Source organism: Aquarana catesbeiana, linkage group LG08 (genome assembly GCF_042186555.1).
Source record: "Aquarana catesbeiana isolate 2022-GZ linkage group LG08, ASM4218655v1, whole genome shotgun sequence".
In the NCBI taxonomy this organism is placed as follows: Eukaryota; Metazoa; Chordata; class Amphibia; order Anura; family Ranidae; genus Aquarana; species Aquarana catesbeiana.
The window spans coordinates 301,408,428-301,430,449 of NC_133331.1; the positions used below are offsets into that span (position 1 = coordinate 301,408,428).

Sequence of the window (22,022 nt, forward strand, 5' to 3'; positions counted from 1 at the left end):
CTGAAGCTCTTTCTGTCTTTTATATTTTTGTTCTGCTGAAAGGCATGTATATGGATCTAACCTACTGAATGCAGAAAGGATCCCTTATATTAGTAGAAAGTGAAGGATCTTAAAGGACATATGTGCTCAGTGTGGAAGGACTTCCTTAAATTTGTGCTCATTGGAAAGAATGTTCCTTCCATTGGTAGTCAGCTTGGTAAAAGCACACTTACAGACCACTCAAAAGAATGCAGCAGTAAATGCATTGGGAGGAGTTGGCAAGAGAATTTGCTGCAGGCAGTGTGAGAATGTAGTGTGGATGGTGGAGGAGAGCTGTCGGAGAATGTAGTGTGGATGGTGGAGGAGATCTTTTGGAGAATGTAGTGTTGATGGTGGAGGAGATCTGTCGGAGAATGTAGTGTGGATTGTAGAGGAGAGCTGTCGGAGAATGTAGTGTGGATGGTGGAGGAAAGCTGTCGGAGAATGTAGTGTAGATGATGGAGGAGAGCTGTCGGAGAATGTAATGTAGATGATGGAGGAGAGCTGTCGGAGAATGTAGTATGGATGGTGGAGGAGAGCTGTCGGAGTATGTAGTGTAAATGATGGAGGAGAGCTGTCCTGGAATGTAATGTAGATGATGGAGGAGAGCTGTCGGAGAATGTAGTGTGGATGGTGGAGGAGAGCTGTCGGAGAATGTAGTGTGGATGGTGGAGGAGATCTTTTGGAGAATGTAGTGTGGATGGTGGAGGAGATCTTTTGGAGAATGTAGTGTTGATGGTGGAGGAGATCTGTCGGAGAATGTAGTGTGGATTGTAGAGGAGAGCTGTCGGAGAATGTAGTGTGGATGGTGGAGGAAAGCTGTCGGAGAATGTAGTGTAGATGATGGAGGAGAGCTGTCGGAGAATGTAATGTAGATGATGGAGGAGAGCTGTCGGAGAATGTAGTATGGATGGTGGAGGAGAGCTGTCGGAGTATGTAGTGTAAATGATGGAGGAGAGCTGTCCTGGAATGTAATGTAGATGATGGAGGAGAGCTGTCGGAGAATGTAGTTTGGATGGTGGGAGGAGAGCTGTCGGAGAATGTAGTGTGGATGGTGGAGGAGAGCGGTCGGAGAATGTAGTGTTGATGGTGGAGGAGATCTGTCGGAGAATGTAGTGTGGATGGTGGAGGAGAGCTGTCGGAGAATGTAGTGTGGATGGTGGAGGAGAGCTGTTGGAGAATGTAGTGTGGATGGTGGAGGAGAGCTGTCGGAGAATGTAGTGTGGATGGTGGGGGGAGAGCTGTCGGAGAATGTAGTGTGGAGGGTGGGAGGAGAGCTGTCAGAGAATGTAGTGTGGATGGTGGAGGAGAGCTGTCGGAGAATGTAGTGTGGATGGTGGAGGACAGCTGTCGGAAAATGTAGTGTGGATGGTGGAGGAGAGCTGTCGGAGAATGTAGTGTGGATGGTGGAGGAGAGCTGTCGGAGAATGTAGTGTGGATGGTGGAGGAGAGCTGTCGGAGAATGTAGTGTGGATGGTGGAGGAGAGCTGTCGGAGAATGTAGTGTGGATGGTGGGGGGAGAGCTGTCGGAGAATGTAGTGTGGAGGGTGGGAGGAGAGCTGTCGGAGAATGTAGTGTGGATGGTGGAGGAGAGCTGTCTGAGAATGTAGTGTGGATGGTGGGGGGAGAGCTGTGAGAGAATGCAGTGTGGATGGTGGCGGAGAGCTGTCGGAGAATGTAGTGTAGATAGTGGGGGAGAGCTGTCGGAGAATGTAGTGTTTTTGGGGTTAACAAACGCTTAAACAAAAATTATTATTATTATACAGGATTTATATAGCGCCAACGGTTTACGCAGCGCTTTACAATATAAAAGGGAGACAATACAGTTATAATACAATAAGGTACAAGAGGATTAAGAGGGCCCTGCTCAGAAGAGCTTACAATCTAATAGCAACGTTGTGTTTTAATTCATTGTGAAACAATCTTTAAACAGTGACACATAATCAGTTGCAATGAACTCCTCAAATGTAAATGTACATTCATGCCATCATTTTGAGTGAAGAAGAAAGCAGCACCATGTGTAGTCCCATCCATTGGACTCACAGTCACCTATTATATGTGACCTATAGTATACAGTACTAAACAGATAGGTCATACTATGAAGGAAGTGTTCATATCATAATCACATGGCTGGGGACTTCCAAGACACAATTAAAGCCACCAGAACTCGGAGAGAGAAGAGATTGTGCATATCATAAAATCTTTAAAACTTTACTAAAAAAGCAAAAATAAAAATGCATTTACAAGCGTCAGTAGTGGAATCAACAAGGCATTACTATTAGATGGCCTCAAGGTCGTCCCTCACTCTTGCAGTTACTCATCCTACCACCAAAGTCACTGAGGGCTTTCATCCACACAAACAAGATGTAACTTCTGGGAACTGTGCCATCAGTGGTTCTCAACCCTGTCATCAAGTACCCCCAAGAGGCCATGTTTGCAGGCTTTCCTTTATCTTGGTGCTTTAGATCAGAGTCAATGGCTTGGTATTTTGGACAGCTATTTTATCTAAGAGAAATTCCCAAAACATGGCCTGTTGGGTGTACTTGAGGACAGGGTTGAGAACCACTGTGTTAGATCACACGAACATCAAAGTGCTGTGACGTAACACGTAGGTCCAAAGACTTACAATACATAATTCCTTTTAATTTACCCTGCTGAAGTCTAAATATGACACAGAATAGCCACATATACAGTGTCCCCACCCAAAAGCAGTCACATACAGAGTCTCTGCCTAGTTACAATGTATGGCGATTACCAGGAGGGGAGTGGATTACTTTCAGAAGCGTTGTACTATATTGGAGGCTGCAGTATTCACACTTTCAAGTAGCTTGTGATCTCTTCTCTAATGCGTGTAGAAATAGACATGTGCAATTAATTTTGTAATGAATCAAAATTCGGACGAATTTTGCATCCGAAAATCCGATGAAAAAAATAGCGTATTTCAATGAATACAAAAGAAATTATAGCGAAAATAACAAATGAATTTGACATGATTCGTTCATGCGTTAAAGGTCTAATGAAACAAAAGGTCAACTCAGAGTAAATCTTGGGGCCGGTTCACACAGGGGCGACCTGTCAGGCGACTAAGGCCGCGTACACACGAGCGGAATGTCCGACAGAAAAAGTCTGACATAAGCTTTTCATCGTCTATTCCGATCGTGTGTATGCCTCATCGGACTTTTTTTTTTCAAAAATTCTGACAGACCTAGAAATGGAGCATGTTCTAAATATTTCAGACGAAACCAATTCCTATAGGGAAAACCGTTCGTCTGTATGCCATTCTGACGTACCAAAAACGACGCATGCTCTGAAGCAAGTACGAGACGGAAGCTATTCGCTACTGGCTATTGAACTTCCTTTTTCTAGTCCTAAAATATAAAAACTTAAATTGTGCGCTGGCATAAATAAAGTTGCAATGAAACAAGGCTTCCTATAAAGCCACACAAAGCTGTAGTATATACTTCTAAATTAAACCACAGTATTACAGAAGTGACAAATTGCAAATTATAATACGTCTCCGTGACAGAGAAAATATATCACAACCAAAAGAAAGTGAAAAGTTCAAAAAATCGTGATTGAAGACAAAAAAAACGCTATAAAAAGCGCCACATTCAGTTCGTGAGGAACAAAGTTTACAGGACAAAAACGTGGATGAAGAGGATGAACCGTTCTTATAGTGTGTCACATCAAGGTTGGAAAAGGTGAGAGGTATAAGGACACTTCCAAGCCACCAATAGTTGCGGGAGAGTAGTAGTGGATGTACTCTTACCAGACTTGTTGGACCTCCTGTATAGCGAGGTCGTACGAGCTGGCAGATATAGCCCTCTGCAGGGACAAGTGGAAGACGATGTCCTGGTCCTGCTCACAAGCGCCACCCGCTACAGCATCAGGGGGGAGACTCCTTACTCAAATGATCCATGGATAGGAGAAAAAAAAAGGGGGAAGGAAAACTCCGATGGTGTAATACTGGTAATCATAGGAGTTTATTGTCTTAATTGACCATAGGTCTTGTGCAATTTACAACATATAAAAAGTAGAAAAAAATTATTTTTAAAAAAGCCGGCATAAAACAAAGGCTGAACGCCCGTACGGTGCCCCGTAGAAGACGTCACGTATTACGAAACATGTAGGGCGTGGCCTCGCATTGCCTACCATCACGCATCCTACCTTTGCACGGGCGTTCAGCCTTTGTTTTATGCCGGCTTTTTTAAAAATAATTTTTTTCTACTTTTTATATGTTGTAAATTGCACAAGACCTATGGTCAATTAAGGCAATAAACTCCTATGATTACCAGTATTACACCATCGGAGTTTTCCTTCACCCTTTATTTTTTCTCCTATCCATGGATCATTTGAGTAAGGAGTCTCCCCCCTGATGCTGTAGCGGGTGGCGCTTGTGAGCAGGACCAGGACATCGTCTTCCACTTGTCCCATGGTATTGCTAGTTATTAATAAAAAACTACAATATACTTCATAAGTGAATAAATACCATATGTGGATGCAGATTTCAAATATACATGTGATAATATATATATAAATTCCCTAGCAGAACTCATGAGCTATAATATTATCTGGATATACAAAGTGTAAAAACACCATACACCATAAGACTCATACAAGAGGCTTATGAAATTTTATAATCCAACAAACTATGCCCCAAAACAAAATCAGTGTTAGCCACTGACTAGTCCATTTAAAGCGGGATTTCCGGCCAGCTACATTTTTTTTTTAACCACTTGCCTACCAGGCCAATTCTGACATTTCTCTCCTACATGTAAAAATCATAATTTTTTTTGCTAGAAAATTACATAGAACCCCCAAACATTATTTATGTTTTTTTTAGCAGAGACCCTAGAGAATACAATGGCGGTCATTGCAACTTTTTATCTAGCACGGTATTTGCGCAGCAATTTTTCGAATGCGTTTTTTTGGGGAAAAAAAAAACAGTTTTGGGCTGAAAGTTAAGAAAGAAAGTTAACCCAATGCTTTTGCATAATGTGAAAGATGAAGTTATGCCGAGTAAATAGATACCCAACATGTCACACTTCAAAATTGCACACGCTCGTGGAATGGCGCCAAACTTCGCTATTTAAAAATCCCCTTAGGCAACGATTTAAAATTTTTTACTGGTTACATGTTTTGAGTTTCAGAGGTGGTCTAGGGCCAAAATTATTGCTCTCGCTCTAACGTTCGTGGCGACACCTCACATGTGTGGTTTGAACACCGTTTTCATATGTGGGCGGGACTTATGTATGCGTTCGCTTCTGCGTGCGAGCTCACTGGGACAGGGGCGCTTTAAAAATTTTTAATTTTTTTTTATTGTTAATTTTACTTTTTTTATTTTAGCTTTACACTTTTTTTCCAAAAAAATGTTTTTGATCACTTTTGTTTCTATTACAAGGAATGTAAATAGGAATAAGCATGACAGGTGCTCTTTACAGTGAGATGTGGGGTCAATAAGACCCCACATCTCACCTCTAGGCTTAGAAGCATGAAATAAAAAAAACAAAAAAAACGATCACCGTTTCCCAGCCGAAGCGGCACCGTTTTTTTGGATACAGAGGCCGGGCGTGACGTCATAACATCGCGCCCGGCCTCCAAACAATCATAGAGACTCCGGCGACCATCTGGTCCACCGGAAATCTCTATGCTAAACATCCAGGGCTGGCGGATCCTGTGACCGACTCACCGATCGTAGCGGTGAGTCGGTACAAGCACCGGAGGGCGGCGGGAGGGGGGGGGCGTCCCCTCTCGCCTCCTGTAAGAACGATCAAGCGGTGGAACAGCCGCTATGATCATTCTTATGGTGCACAGATTTGCCGGCTCTAAAAGACGATATCTGAATGATGTCTGTAGCTACAGGCATCACTCAGATATCCCTGCTCAAAGCCGAGGACGTCATTTGGCGTACGGTGGGCGGGAAGTCAGCAGCTACAAACACTGTAGCTGCTGACTTTAAATAAGTAGACTTACATGTCCTGGGTGCCCGCGATGTCGGCCGCCTGAGGCCGACCCGTCCCTGGGCTCTCGGGTCCCGGCACCGCCATCCTAAGTAAGGGAAACAGGCAGTGGAGCCTTGCGGCTTCACTGCCAGTTTCCTACTACGCTTGCGCGAGCGGCGGGGCGCTTTGTGAATGGGAGAATGGGACGCGATGTGTTGTGGGACACACACAGTTCCCATAACACACCGCTCCCCATTCCCCAGAAGACAACGTGGGGAGCAGAAGACTGAAGATCACCGCGGTGTAGGAAGAGGCAGATTAGGAAGACTGCCTAGCAACAGCCAGTTCACGTAAGTAAAAAAATTTTTTTTTTTTTCCTCCATTTTTTTAGGTTTTTTTTTTTGTGTAATATTTTTTTTTAGGGTGGACCTCCACTTTAACATCTTCAATCATTCACTGGAGATGGCTTTTGTTTTGTTTTCAGCTTGCCATAAGCTTTGCCCCCAAACTAGACTCAATGTTGTTCAGGAACAAGTATGTTTTGCTTCTCAGATCATTCGTAAAAAGTGGCTTGTGTTTTGTATCACTTTCAGCATGCAGATGATTCATGTAAATAAGATAATACACATCATTGCGCAACGATCAAAAGAAAACTGCGGTAAATGCTCAAAGGTAATGCACTCACATAAACCTAGTTGTTAATCAGGAACACAATGGAAACAGTCAGCCGCTACGAGCGTGACTCCTCCACGGTAGCAGCGCTATTGAGGAGCCACGCTCGTAGCGGCTGAAAGTGATACAAAACACAAGCCGCTTTTTACAGAAATAACGAATTATCCGAAAACAAAAAAAAAAACAAATTAACGTAACATAACGAATATAACAGAACTGTGACAGACCTAGCCGGAAAAGAGGCTTTTGGAGGGTACTGAATGCCAGCCTCCTGCAAACCAATGTTCTATTATGTTTGTCTGCCTTGGATCACAGGATGTGTATATTTTATGAATGAAAAAAAATCTAGAAGACAGGAATCGGTGTCACATACATAGAGAGGAAGTGGTGTCACACACAGGCAGGAAGTTGTGAGGAAGTAGAGAGGAGACATTGCTGGAACTGGCAGCAGAGGAGGTAATAAGATATTATTTTATATTTACACCCAGTAACCCCCCGTCATGTCCGTCTTCTTCCTCCATAGTCACTGTGATGTCTTTTATCTCCAGCACATACTACATATACATATAGAGGGATATAAAAATGTGACTCTGATATTATTTTACCTTTACCACATTTCCTGTGACAGAAAACAGAACCCATTCCACCATCACTTCTGTCACCGATGTAAAACAAAATGGAGAATTCAGTCATAGAAGAGCCGAGGAGAGCCGGACACCTCACAGCCATCACCTCAGAGTTCCCGCTTCACACCTCCTCCACTGTCATTGGCTGCACTCCCTTCACACCAAACCAATCACAGGGTGGGATCACAGTCACTGGGCGGATTCTGCTCTCCACAGAAACATACCTCAGATCTGTCCACTGTGACTGGCTGCACTCAGTCCACACTAACCAATCACAGTGTGGGATCAGAGTTACCACAGAGACTCACCACCCAACCCGACCACAGTCACACACTATTATTATTATATAGCTCTGACATATACCACAGTGCTGTACAGAGAACACTGAGCCAGTCACATCAGTCTCTGTACCAGAGATGCTTACACTCTAATGTCCCCTCCCCCACAGTCACACACTATTATTATTATACATTAATATAGCTCTGACATATACCGCAGTGCTGTACAGAGATCATTGAGCCAGTCACATCCGTCTCTGTACCAGAGGAGCTTACACTCTAATGTCCCCTCCCCCACAGTCACATCCCTCTCTGTACCAGAGGAGCTTACACTCTAATGTCCCCCCACAGTCACACACTATTATTATTATTGTACATTTATATAGCTCTGACATATACCGCAGTGCTGTACAGAGAACACTGAACCAGTCACATCAGTCTCTGCACCAGAGGAGCTTACACTCTAATGTCTCCTCCCCCACAGTCACTATTATTATTATAATACATTAATATAGCTCTGACATATACCGCAGTGCTGTACAGAGATCATTGAGCCAATCACATCCGTCTCTGTACCAGAGGAGCTTACACTCTAATGTCGCCCCACAGTCACACACTATTATTATTATTATTGTACATTTATATAGCTCTGACATATACCGCAGCGCTGTACAGAGATCACTGTGCCAGTCACATCAGTCTCTGTACCAGAGGAGCTTACACTCTAACATACCTACCAACTTTCTGAGATGGGAATGAGGGACACCTATCAGCAAAAGTATGCAGGCATAGGACACGCCCCTTGACACGCCCCCTTAAAGGAGAATTGCATAAAAAAAACAAGATTGGTTAAACCCACAAGTGCCTTTTTTTACCACTACTATTCCTTTATATTGGCTTTTGGAATTTACAAATGCAGCAATTTAGAAATCAGAAGAAAGGTTTAGCGCTGGAAAACACTTTTTGAAAGATAAAAAGTGCATTTTATATACATCTATATAGATCAGACCAAAATGAGGGACAAATGAGGACAGAGGGACATTGCTCCAAATGAGGGACAGTCCCTCGAAATCAGGGACAGTTGGGAGCTATGCGCAGTGCTGTACAGAGAACACTAAGCCGTGCTGGGTGCTGCCATATAATATTCACATACTGAAAATAGATGGGACTCCCCCTTTAATGACATTTTGTTCATGGTGGAGATCTTTTGCAATTTTATTGAGGGGTGGCACATGGACAAAAGAAGATCACGATCGTACAGACACAGGGAATCAGAGATAGGAAGTGATGTCAGGTGCAGACAGGAAGTGATATACAGACAGGAAGTTTGGTACTAAATGAACAGGAAGTGATGTAGGGGGTCTAAATAGGACGTTCCGTGAGAGAGCAGTGAGTTGGGAAGGAGTAGAGAGAAGACCCTGAAGCTGGCAGCGGAGGAGGTAATAAGATATATATATATATATATATATATATATATATATATATATATATATATATATATATATATATATATATTATAATTAGTACAGAAATATTACCTATAAAGATAAGAGGGCCATATATCCCACAAAATAAATGTATGATGTTTCCAAAAACAGAACTTCTCCTTAACTTATTTTTAATGTTAAATATAACATAAAATATTTAAAGAATTATTGAACACCATATCATGTGTTTTTATTTGTTGCATATTAACAATTTTGGGTACTATAGTTTTTTTTTTTTTTTTTTTTTTAGTTTTTTATAATTCAAGCTTTTTGTGGTTTTCATGTTGAATATATTTGGTATTAACCAGGGCTTTTTTTCAGCGGGAATGGGGGGGAACGCAGTTCCGGCACCTTCAGCACTGAATGTATGTAATGGCAAGGGATGCTGGATTATGTTACAGTGTCTATTGATGCTGGCTGCTAGGGGATCCGTTGTTACTGGAGGTGCTATTTTTTTGCAGGGGTTTATTGTTGCTGGGGAGGTCTATTGTTGCTGCTGGGGGACCTATTGTCTCTGGAAGCAATCTATTTGTCTATTGTTGCTGGGGGGGGGGGTCAGTTGTTGGGCGGGATTTACTGTTGAGGGAGCAGTCTATTGTAGCTGGCTGCTGGATGGTCTATTCATGCTGTCTATGGGAGGGGGGATCTGCTGTTGCTGCTGGGGGTCTATTGTTGCTGGAGGGGGGTATTTTTTGCAGGTGGTCCATTGTTGCTGGGGGAGGGGGGGTAGAAGGGGTCTATTGGTGGATGCAGGGGATCTTTTTTACTGCTTTTCTTGTTATCATTAACAAATTATATCCAAATTACTTAGTACCACAAATGTTACTTGATTCTGTATTTTCTAAAATGGGCAGTATTGGGAAGTGGGTAGGGGGTGGAACTAAGTAACGGTGCTCGGAGGTGGGTAGGAGCAGAGACAAGGGCTAACTCCGCACCTATTCTCTGAGAAAAAAAGCCCTGCTATTAACACAACACAAACACAGCTGTAAACCTCCCTCACTGTTGGACGGAGGGTTTAAATTGAATCTCTACTGGTCTATGAGTTCTAATGACCAGCGAGGGCGCTATATTATCTGTTTACAGAAATCAGAGTCTTGTATGGATCACATGATCTCATCAATGAGGATGGAGGAGGACCCGAGTCACATAAGGGGATATTAAAGTAAAATTCCAGCTAAAGCCTAACAATTCTTAAAAATGTTCCCGCCCCCCTCCTAACACCTATACTAACTAACCTGTGTAAAAAAGATATATCCACTTACCTGTTTTCAGCCTGCTCTAATCACATGATCCGGCTCCCCTGTGTCAGCCTCTGGTAGCTGCATGGGAGAGGAGGGACCGCCAACAATGACTGCACCATGGCAGCCAATTTTCACAGCCATTGTTGGGCGTGCTCTCCATTCTCCTGCAACCACAGGTGCTTGATAAAGGGTCACATAACTGGACTGGAGAAGGGTGAAAATAGGCGAGTATTTACATCTTTTTTTCTACAGGTTAGTAAAGGTGTTAAGAGGGGGGAGGGAGAATTTTTTAGACTAGTTAGGTTTTAGCTGGAATTAGACTTTTAACCTCACCCTGGAGATCATCTACCTGCTGACCAAGGAGGTGAGGAGGATTCTGGGAGGTCATGTGACATCACCCTTATCTTTATTAATAAAACACAGACCTTGACCGGAGAGGTGAGGAGGATTCTGGGAGGTCACCTGACATTTTTGTTGCTCTTTCAATGCAGGGTTTTCCTTCAGTGAAGTTTGGTGACCATTTATCCATCACAGTGTCTTTACCGCATCCCCTGAAACCCAAGAGGAACAATGACAAGAAGATTCTAGAAGTCACCAAGAAGATCACTGAGCTTCTGACAGGAGAGGTGAGCGGTGCTGGGAATTCTGGGACATTATCCAGTAACAGACAAGGGATGTGTCTGGATGGTGACTTTATCATTGTGTGTGTCAGGTTCCTATAAGGTTTCAGGATGTCACTGTCTATTTCTCCATGGAGGAGTGGGAGTATTTAGAAGGACACAAGGATCTCTACAAGGACGTCATGATGGAGAATCAGCCGCCCCTCACATCACCGGGTAAGAGGAGTCTTTATTGTAAAGGAGAGAGCAGTACGGAGGGTCCACCTAGATCCCCCATCATCTGATAAACACATAGAAACAATGTATTCAGTCAGTGTGTGTGTTTCCTACAGATGGATCCAGTAATGGAAACCCACCAGAGAGATGTCCCCGTCCTCTGTATTCCTGGGATTCCACACAGGAAGGTCACCAGCATCAGGTAGATGGGACTGAGCAACTACTGTAGAAATCAAATACATAGACATTCTTTTATGTCATCTTTTGTTTCTTTTTACAAATCTGTTCTATCATATTTTCACTTTAGGGTGAAGAACTGAAAGACATCAAAGTTGAGGTTAAAGTGGAAAAAGAAGAGATGTTTGGGGATCAGCAGTCTATGGAGGAGGATGGTCTTCTGTATTCCTGGGATTCCATACAGGAGGATCACACCATTCCTCATCATCATCAGGTGAGATGATATGTTTCTATGTAATCTCTTGCTCCATTTTATAAATGTATTTTATCATCTTTGGGGTTTCGGGCGAAAGATGTCCCCATCCTTTGTGTTCCCAGGGTACCATACAGGAGGATCACACCATCCCTCACCAGGTTCTAGTTGGTGGGACTGGCCATGTAGATCTAGATATATATTCTAAGCCATGAGATGACATTCCTCTGTGTATGCTGCTGTTTTAATGCTTACTTCTACATTTGAAGTGCAGTCTTTGCTCCCCGCAGCCCCCATCCCCATTTCAGCTTCTCCGAGCACCCTACATTTTTCACCCCAATATTTATTTATTTTGAAGCAATTTACATTCCTTCTGTGTGGCAAGTCCAGTCACATGTCATAATGGGTCCTCTTCCTCCTTGTGTTTTTCCAATGGAGGGTGTATAATGAATGAGGTGGTGCTGTTCTTCGCTCCTGTAAGTCCAGGCTGATGTGATGATGTGCCACTAGGGAATGGGTCCTGGGCTTCCTAGGCTCACTGGAAATGGGCAGTAGACTTGATTTATCACTGATTCGGGTCAGTAACACTTGCCAATCTTGTCCCATCCCCGGTCTTGCCCACCCCCCCAGCCTGTGACTGGACAGTAAAAGAAGAAGCAGCAGACTGATGAGCTCATCTCCATGTCACTCTGCTCTCTCCTGCTATCAACATGCCCATTGCTAGAACTGCAGTACAGCTGATTGGCTCATTGGCCTACTTCTCCATCTCCCAGTGTAAGCTCTTATGTACAGGAACTGCAAGAGCCTGATGCCAGGTCATATTCAGGTTCTTATATTGCTTATATTTATTAACAAAAGCAAATTTAATTTTGTTTTAGGGAATACAGAGCTGCCGTGCTTTGTGTCTTATATATCTGCCCGGCGCTCTGATTTAATAGATGTTTTCTATTATTTTGGGGTTTAGGATGAAGAACGGATTAATTTAAAAGCTGAGGTTAAAGAGGAAGAAGTAGAGACGTGTGTGGTGGGTGATCCGCCGTCCACGGAGGAGGTCGGGATGATTATAAAAAGTGAACAGGAAGAAATGTTACTACCTATCAACACAGGTAAGTACCAGACACTGAAAATGGGGAACGAAATTTACAATCCAGTTAACCTTTGAGGTTGTGGAGTGAAGCATGATAAGAAGGAGGAACTGCCATTTGGGTAGAGGGAACAGTAGTTTCTGGTGATTAGGGTTCTGCAGGTAGGGGTGGCTTGGTACTTGATGAACTGTACTAAGAAGCTGGGTTTCTAACTGAGGGCCCACTGTGGAATGAAACCTTCCTGGGCACTGTGCTTTTAACCATGACGTGACGCCTCGCATGGTGGTTCCCCTCTTCGCCTTTTGGGTTGGACATGGTGAGGTTCCAAGCATCTGCCACAGAGATGTTTTGACAAGTTTACAGCGATGCTGCAATGAGTCGTTGGAGGTGTTTTGAGTGGCACGCGCACTTCAAGAGCGGGAGAACATCACTGGAAGACAAGAGATCAGGGAAACCTTCAACCAGTTCGACCCCAGAAAATGTTGAAACCATTCGGAAACTTGTGCATGATAATCGGAAAACAATCGCATGTGCCACCCAAAACACCTTGAATGACTCATTGCAGCATCACCGTAAACTTGCCAAATCGTGTCAAACGTCTCTATGGCAGATTTGTCCAGTTTCACGCAGAATTTCACATTTGCTTTTTGTTCTAACTTGCTGTCCATGATGAAATAGCAAACGTGGTAACGCACGTGGTCAGAATAGCACCAGTTGCACAGCTCCCGATGTACACAGGACGTTGTCTTTTGGCACACCGACTTATGAAGGTCGGTGCTCCCTGTGACTGTGCATAAAGCCTTGTGCTGCCATCTGTTGGAGTGATTTAAAAACTTTTGGTACCACCTCGTAAAAAAGGAATAGAAAGCACCGCATAGCACAGCCCAATCTGGTACAGGGTTATAGAACAGGGGTCTTCAAACTTTCTAAACAGGGGTCCAGTTTACTGTCCCTCGGATTTTAGGGGGGCTGGACTGTGACCATTGGGAGTAGAAAAGGTCCTGACATCAGTGGGAATAAATAATGTCCCGTCATTGGTGTCAGTGGGAGGAATAGTGCCCCATCATTGGTGTCATTTTGCCCAATTGTTGGTGTCATTGGGAGGAATTGTAGCCCATCTTTGGTGTAACTGGGAGGAATTGTGCCCCTTCACTGGTCTCAGTTGGGGGGGAATTATACTCAATTGTTGATATATCAGTGGATGAAATAGTGCCTCAAGGGCCAGATAAAACCAAGCAAAAGGCTGCATCTGGCCCCTGGGCCACAGTTTGGAGACCACTGTTATAGAGAGTGATAATGCAATTGTGATTCCGTATATAGCACAAATGTACTTCCATGGAACCTGTACAGAACTATAAATATAACTTTATTCAGTAAAGAAGTTATTGGTTAAAAGTAAAGCCGCGTACACACGAGCGGAATGTCCGACAGAAAAAGTCAGACGGAAGCTTTTCATCGTCTAATCCGATCGTGTGTGGACCTCATCGGACTTTCCTTTTTGAAAATTCTGACGGACCTAGCAATAGAACATGTTCTAAATATTTCCGACGGAACCAATTCCTATCAGGAAAACCAATCGTCTGTATGCTGTTCCGACGGACCAAAAACGACGCATGCTCTGAAGCAAGTACGAGACGGAAGCTATTAGCTACTGGCTATTGAAATTCCTTTTTCTAGTCCCGTCATATGTGTTGTACCTCACCGCGTTCTGGACAGTCGGACTTGGTCGGACTTTGGTTTGACCGTGTGTAGGCAAGACCTCTTGAATGGAATTCCGTCGGAGTTCTGTCGGAGGAACCTTCGGAGTTTATTCCGACGGCAAAACCAGTCGTGTGTACGCGGCATAACTGTCTGTGTTACTTTGGAAGAGAAGGTGCTTTACAGTATATCGGGGAGAACTGGGTAACAATATGTACAATTCAGTTAACTGAAGAGGTTATGGAGTAAAGCATGATAAGGAGGAAGAGCAGTCAGTTTGGGAGAGGGAATGGTGGTGGCCAGTACTTTTCTGTAGATGGAGATAGCTTGGCACTTGGCGAACTCTACTGAGCGGCTGGGCTTCTAACTTAGGGCCCACTGCGGCACGAAACCCTCCTTGGGACCCTGCCTCAAAATGTCTTTCCAGTGCCAGGTGTCAGAAACCATGAAATCCGGCCGAGACAGGAGTACAGTTAAATCACACTTGTTTAATAATAAAAGTAAAAAAGAACAAACGTAGTCAAAACATAGCCAAAGTTCAGTAACCGGAACGGATAGTCAGCCAAGCCAGAAGTCAGGGATCAATGTAGTGGAACAGCAAGCAGGATCTGGAGCCAGAAGGGATGTCAGCAAAGCAAGTCTTGAACAGGATCGAAGGAGAGCATTTCTGTGATGTTGACCAAGGCGAAGGCAGAGCTCCTCTAGACTGGATGGCTTAAGTAGGCAGGACTGACGAGCAGGATATCATCAACAGCTGAGTAACTGTGGAGAGATAGGAGCTGGCAATTAGCCGAAAGCTGAGCGGCCAGCTCAGAGAAGGAAGGGCTGAGCCCAGCCCTGACAGTAGGACAGGTGTCACTGGCAGGTGATAAGACGTAATCCTTTTAGTGTGGGGCCTGGTGAAGTAGTTTGGCCTTTAACCATGAGTTGACGGTAACCCACATGTGAGACAATATAAATGCTTCAGCATGCAAATCCCTCATACTGCCTTCAATCTGATTCCTCATACTTACAATATGCCCTGGGTCTTGTCCCAACGTACCACAAGAGATACATTATTAGGCTTACTCCCCTCTATGCAGTCCTCCTCTCCTCCCCTCTTTGGTAGTACTAACTCACTCTCCTCAGGGTAGGACACTTGTCCATCTCTGCCCTCCAGGCTATTGAGCTGCTTGTAGATTATACGCAGACTCCAGTGTGAACCTTTTTCTAATTTAAACTGAAGGGCAAACAGGATCCCAGTAGTGAGATCGGCATTTCCACTGGTGAGGAGGAAGAGTTATAGCTCCAGTTATTTGTCATCTACTGACTTTTTTTTAAATATTTTTTTTCAACTTCTTTCCAACAGATGGATGTGATGTCAGGAATTCCTCGGAGAGACATCTTCTATTATCTGCTGATTGTAAGTCAGAAGATAATGTCATCACACAGGATCCTCCAGGAGGAAATCCAAATACACAAAATATACATCACAGACCTTCCTGTCCGGAGACATCAATGGATCCCTCTGATCAGGGGGAATCTTCTCATCAATCACATACTATGATTGTAAATATCCATGTAAGATCTCACACTGCAGATCGATCAACAGATCCTTCTAATCCCGAGGAATCTTCCTCACCCCATGAAGGGGATCACCGAGGTGACAATCTATTCTCATGTTCAGAGTGTGGGAAATGTTTCACCCATAAAGAATACCTTGCCAAACATCAGAGAATTCACACGGGTGAGCGTCCTTATTCATGCTCAGAGTGCGGGAAATCTTTCACTGTAAAAGGAAGCCTTGTTGCACACCAGAAAGTTCACACGGGTGAGCATTCATGTTCAGAGTGCGGGAAATCTTTCGCTCAGAAAGGAAACCTTTTGCAGCACCAGAGAATTCACACGGGTGAGCGTCCTTATTCATGTTCAGAGTGCGGGAAATCTTTTGCTCAGAAAGGAAACCTTGCAAAACACCAGAGATTTCACACTGGTGAGCGACCGTATTCATGTTCGGAGTGCGGGAAATCTTTCTCTAGAAAAGAGAACTTACATGAACACCAGAGGAAATACAAGGGTGAGCGAAACTATTCATGTTCAGAGTGCGGGAAATCATTCTTTAAGAAAGATAATCTTGTTAAACACCAGAAAATTCACACAGGTGAGCGTCCCTATTCATGCTCGGAGTGCGGGAAATCTTTCTTTAAGAAGGATAATCTTATTAAGCACCAGAGAATTCACACAGGTGAGCGTCCCTATTCATGCTCGGAGTGCGGGAAATCTTTCACTCATAAAGTAGACCTTGGTATACATCGGAGAATTCACACGGGTGAGCATCCCTATGCATGTTCTGAGTGCGAGAAATGTTTCAATTATAAAGGAGACCTTATTAAACATAACAGAATTCACACGGGTGAACGTCCTTATTCATGTTCAGAGTGCGGGAAATCATTCACTCATAAAGGAGACCTTGTTAAACATCAGAGAATTCATACTGGTGAGCGTCCTTATTTATGTTCAGAGTGCGGGAAATCTTTTGCTTATAAAGGAGACCTTGTTAAACATCAGAGAATTCACACAGGTGAGCATCCCTATTCATGTTCAGAGTGTGGGAAATGTTTCAATCATAAAGGAGACCTTGCTAAACACCAGAGAAGTCACACGGGTGAGCGTCCTCATTCATGTTCAGAGTGCGGGAAATCTTTCACTCACAAAGGAGTCCTTGCCAAACACCAGAAAGTTCACACGGGTGAGCGTCCTTATTCATGTTTATACTGCGGAAAATCTTTCACTGAGAAAAATGTACTTCTTAGACACCAGAGAATTCACATAAGTGAGCGTCCTTATTTATGTTCAGAGTGCGGGAGATCTTTCTCTAAGAAAGAGAACCTGGATGATCACCAGAGAAAACACACAGGTGAGCATTCATGCTCAGAGTGCGGGAAATCTTTTACTACTAAAGGAAGCCTTGTTATACATCAGATAATTCACACAGGTGAGCGTCCTTATTCATGTTCAGAGTGCGGGAAATCCTTCACTAAAAAAGGAGGGCTTGTTAGACACCAGCTAACTCACACGGGTGAGCGTCCTTATTCATGTACTGAGTGCGGGAAATCGTTCAGTCAGAAAGAAACCCTTGTTACACATCAGAGCTCTCACAGCGCACTGCGTCCTCAATGAATACAGACTACGGGAAATCCTCCACAGAAAGAAGAACTGTGTAGTGAAAGATACTGACGATTATTTTGGCAAATGTATGATGGTTTTTGCTGCAGGAACATAGTAATCCATAGCACGACTGTAGAAAGAAAATGTTTCATTTATAAAGGGGGTGCATCCTAGCAAAAGTGATATTAAATTTGTAGGTGGAGTTTTGGCTTCTTGTATTTCTTGGAGTCTTCAATGGTGGAATGTGTCTGCTACAGTTTCTACCCTTCGCTTTGTGGTATCCCCGTTCCGCTTTCTTTAATATTTGCACATTTAACAAACATACAACACAGAGTGGTAGCCCCTTATAATGGGTTACAGGGATACATAAGGATATAAGCATACCAGGGAACCAATGGCGACCCTAGGGGGGGCAGAGGGGGCCCTGGCCCCCCCCAGCATTATGCTGTGCCCCACCATGTGCCCCCCCAATTAAAAAAAAAAAATATATATATATTTTTTTTTTAAAAAGTCAATGTCTAAGAGGGAGAGCGTTCCCAGTCAGCTCCTGGGGGTGATTCCTCCCCCTCCCTCTGCTCGCTGACACTGCATAATGTTAGCGCTAACACAACCATGGCCGCCCGATCTGCTCCTTCCCCTGCATCCTCATTGGCAGGGAGAAGAGCAAGTTGCAGAAAGGACTGCACCAGGACTCTCAGTTACTGAAAAAACAGGCTGATTTCTCCCATCCTTAGGACAGGAGATCCAGCCTGTAAATTCCAAGAGATGCCAGACCAGCGGTGTCAATAACAGGGGCAGGACAGCAAAAGGGGAGGCTGGGGAACCCCACAGTGGCAGAACACCAGGGCCCGGTGGCAAGACAACCTTTGCAACCCTGATAGTTCTCCCACTGCTTTGGACCCTTATATTTTCTTGGTATGCTGGTGACATTGACATATATCTCTTGTTTTCTGCTACCCAATACAGTAGGAAGGGAGTTCACTGCAGAACATGTGAAAGGGCTGTTGTGGGATCGTAGTAAAGGGCCCCAGGATATGGAGATATATATTTGCATTTTATAGTTACCCCCCTACTTTTGTCCCTGTCCCCCCATGTGCCCCCCCTAAATATGAAAGCTGGAAACGCCACTGCGAGGGAACAAGTTTAATTCCATGAGCCCCAGATTGTCCAGAGGGGCAGATAGGTCAAGTGATGTACAGTGCACATCACCATACATTGGGGGCATAGGGAAAATAATTGAGTTTTTAAGAGGGTGGTTTTGAGCATTCTATAGCCATTTGGATTACATTATAGTAATACAGTCCTCATATGAACCAGTACTGAGCTACTCCATTACCTGTATAGTCAGCCATTGAAATTGTCCAATCTGTGGGTAACAAACTAACAATTGTGACAATACAAGGACAATTTTATTATTATATGGCAAGAAATGAGCAATGGTAGCAATACATAGGAAAAATGCAAGTACAACAACCGAAGCTCTGCCATTTATTTTTGGGATCAGCTGAAAAGCATGTAAATGGATCTAACCTACTGAGCGCAGAAGGGATCACTCTAAACAATTGATAGTCTGCTTTTTCAGAGGGAGAGAGCAGGACGATTCTATTTAAGATTTTCAGCACACCTTTAAAGTCATTTTTGGATAGTCCACAATTTCTTAGGGAGAGAGCAAGCACATTAGAAAAAAAAAAAAAAAAGTGTTCTTTAGTAGACTGAAAATGGAAAGATTTACACCACAGATATTAAGCCTGTATGGACAGCCTTCAAATTTCAGGGCAGTTGCGTGGTCATATTACACCTAGGAATAAAATAAAAAATTTGTCTTCATTCAGAGACTAATGAGGCTAAAATATTACAGTGCTGCACCATGGCTTTTACGATTTCTTTAAGCTACAACTTCTTAGGGTTTGAGCAGGTATATTGCATCTGGAAATAAAAAAAGAATTCTTTGTTACAAATTTAAAAGAACCCTTCTTAGATGTTCTGCAATTTCTGAGGGTTAGAGCAAGCACATTCCATCTGAAGACTGAAGACAGAAAACTGTAATGCCCCTTACACACAAGCGGAATTTCCGTCAGAAAAATGTTGGATGGTTTTTCCGACGGAATTCCACTCAAGCTTGCCTTGCATACACACGGTCACACAAAAGTTCTCTGAACTTTCGACCGTCAAGAACGCGGTGATGTACAACACTATGACGAGCCGAGAAGTTCAATTCCGAGCATACATCAAATTGTTTCCAAGCATGCGTGATTTTTTGCGTTTCCGAATTGCATACAGACGATCGCATTTTTGGATAGGAACTTTTTTCGACCAGAAAATAGAGAACCTGCTCTCAATCTTTTGCTGGCTGGAATTCCGCCAGCAAAAGTCCAACGAAGCATACACGCGGTCGCATTTTCTGACCAAAAGCTCAGATCGGTCTTTTGCTGGCGGCATTTCCGATTGTGTGTGTACGCGGTATTACAGATTTGGCCACAGATCTTAAACCTCTATAGACAGGCTTCAATTTCTGAATGACTGAGTGGGCATATTTCAACTGTAAATAAAACATTTAGGTTTTGCATTACATAAATGAAGGCTTTCCTGACAGACTCCACGGCAGCATACATTTTGGTAGCTCTGCTCTCGCTCCTACCCCATAGTACCCCACTACCATAAATTTTGAGGCCGTTCCTGTTTTGTCCTCCTCACTCATAGGACCAATTTTGTTTGAAGCATTCCTACCTTTAGGAAATGTTGGCGGCAGGGTCCCGTGCGGTAAAGGTCTCACAAGCCATATGCTTGTCCTCCAGTCTAATCCATATACAGTTTTTTTGGGTCTGTTACTACAGGCTGTGGCAATTATTTCAGTAAATCCCCATTGACCAAACAGGCCTTGGTTCCTGCTTTTGATACCGGGTTATCAGATTCCAGTCCTTTCTCTCAGATGAGATCTTCTGTCGCAGAGTGCAATACTCCACCCTTGTTCATCTCTTCCAGTTTCTCATCCTGAGAGGAAGAGACTGATCAGGCTTGGCTGTTTTTCTCTAAACTGATATCTACAGAATAAATCCTACAACAGGATTTGAATGAAGCTTGTTCAATTTGGACTTCTTTATTTTCTTTTGCTTCAGTCCTCAGGTCAGGTACATTCTGGACTTCAACTGATCTTAAGCTCTCTTAGAGGGCAGATCTCTGCAGTTCCTGTCATATGTCTCATGGGTGGAATATCCCCTACTCATCCTCAATCCTCATACTCAATACTTTAAAAGGGGGCTGCATCTGAGACTCAAGGGAGAACCAAGATTCTCTAGGTGGGATTTACTACTTGCTTTGAGTCTGTTTCAGCTCCAGATGAGATCTCTGTTCAGTCTAGCTTGGGTAAAGACTCTGCTTTCAATATATTCACTCTTATGCCCTGTACACACGATTGGACATTCCAACAACAAAATCCATTGGATTTTTTCCGACGGATGTTGGCTCAAACTTGTCTTGCATACACACGGTCACACAAAGTCGGAAATTCCGAGCGTCAAGAACGCGGTGACGTACAACACGTATGACGAGCCAAGAAAAATGAAGTTCAATAGCCAGTGCGGCTCTTCTGCTTGATTCTGAGCATGCGTGGCACTTTGTGCGTCTGAATTGTCTACACACAATCGGAAAATGTGTGATCAGAGCTTGTTGTCTGAAAATTTTAGATCCAGCTCTCAAACTTTGTGTGTCGGAAATTCCGATGGAAAAAGTCAGAAGGAGCCTACACACGGTCGGAATTTTCAACAATAAGCTCCGATCGCACATTTTCCGTCAGAAAGTCCGACCGTGTGTACGCGGCATAAGGGCTATCTGATCACCCAGGAAATTTACCAAGATCAGAGCTTTGGTGACTTACAGCTGCAGATGGGATCCAGTTCAGTTATAGTAAGGATTGAACAATGATGACAATCTCTCAGCAGCCTCAGCAGGAAGTTTGCCAGAATCAAGGTCTTTAGGTCTCTTTGGCATCTTGCTGCTCCAGATGGGATCTCTTTCAGACCAGTTTAGAGTAAAGGCTTGGTCATGATGGCAGCCCAAGGGTCTTTTCCTCAGTCAGGAGGTTTGCCAGGATCTGGGCCTTGCGCTATGAGGGATCCTTGTTGGCATGCTGCTTAGTATGGGTAGTATTTATATCCATTCTGGGTTGCAATCTGAGGTGGCTTCAGCATCCTATGCAGTGGCGGCCCATCCATAGGGAGTGCAGGGACGCCGCCCCCCCAAAGCCAGTCACAAAAAAAAGGGCCCTTTTAAAAATAAAAACAAAAAAAGGTCCTTTAAATGCACTGGGTTTGAGTGCCAGACACAGTGCACTATGGGAAGCGTGCCGTCAATGCAATCGCATAATTGCAGACGAGATCCTTCATTTGCCTGTTTTTTTGCTGCATTGTGGCGCAATGCACCTGAACACTCCTTCATTCTTGTTGATGTCTTTTTTTGACATGGGCGGTGCTTTCCCTTGGAGCCGCAACATCACTTCCGGTTTCACAAACGCCTCAGTGGGATGGAACACAGAATGATACAGTGTCCGGCTGGTGAGCATCCAC

General features: G+C 43.8%; 1 protein-coding gene across 1 annotated transcript in view; it reads left to right on the forward strand.

Moving 5' to 3' along the window:
• The first annotated feature begins 8,838 nt into the window (after positions 1–8,838).
• The window catches only part of LOC141104971 (uncharacterized), a 37,096-nt gene continuing 23,912 nt past the window's right edge, over positions 8,839–22,022 (forward strand). The window contains 7 exon segments of the mRNA XM_073594782.1: positions 8,839–8,975; positions 10,756–10,890; positions 10,977–11,100; positions 11,217–11,302; positions 11,408–11,551; positions 12,495–12,636; positions 15,662–17,437. Coding sequence (XP_073450883.1) covers positions 11,016–11,100; positions 11,217–11,302; positions 11,408–11,551; positions 12,495–12,636; positions 15,662–17,437 — 2,233 coding nt within the window. The 5' untranslated portion in view covers positions 8,839–8,975; positions 10,756–10,890; positions 10,977–11,015.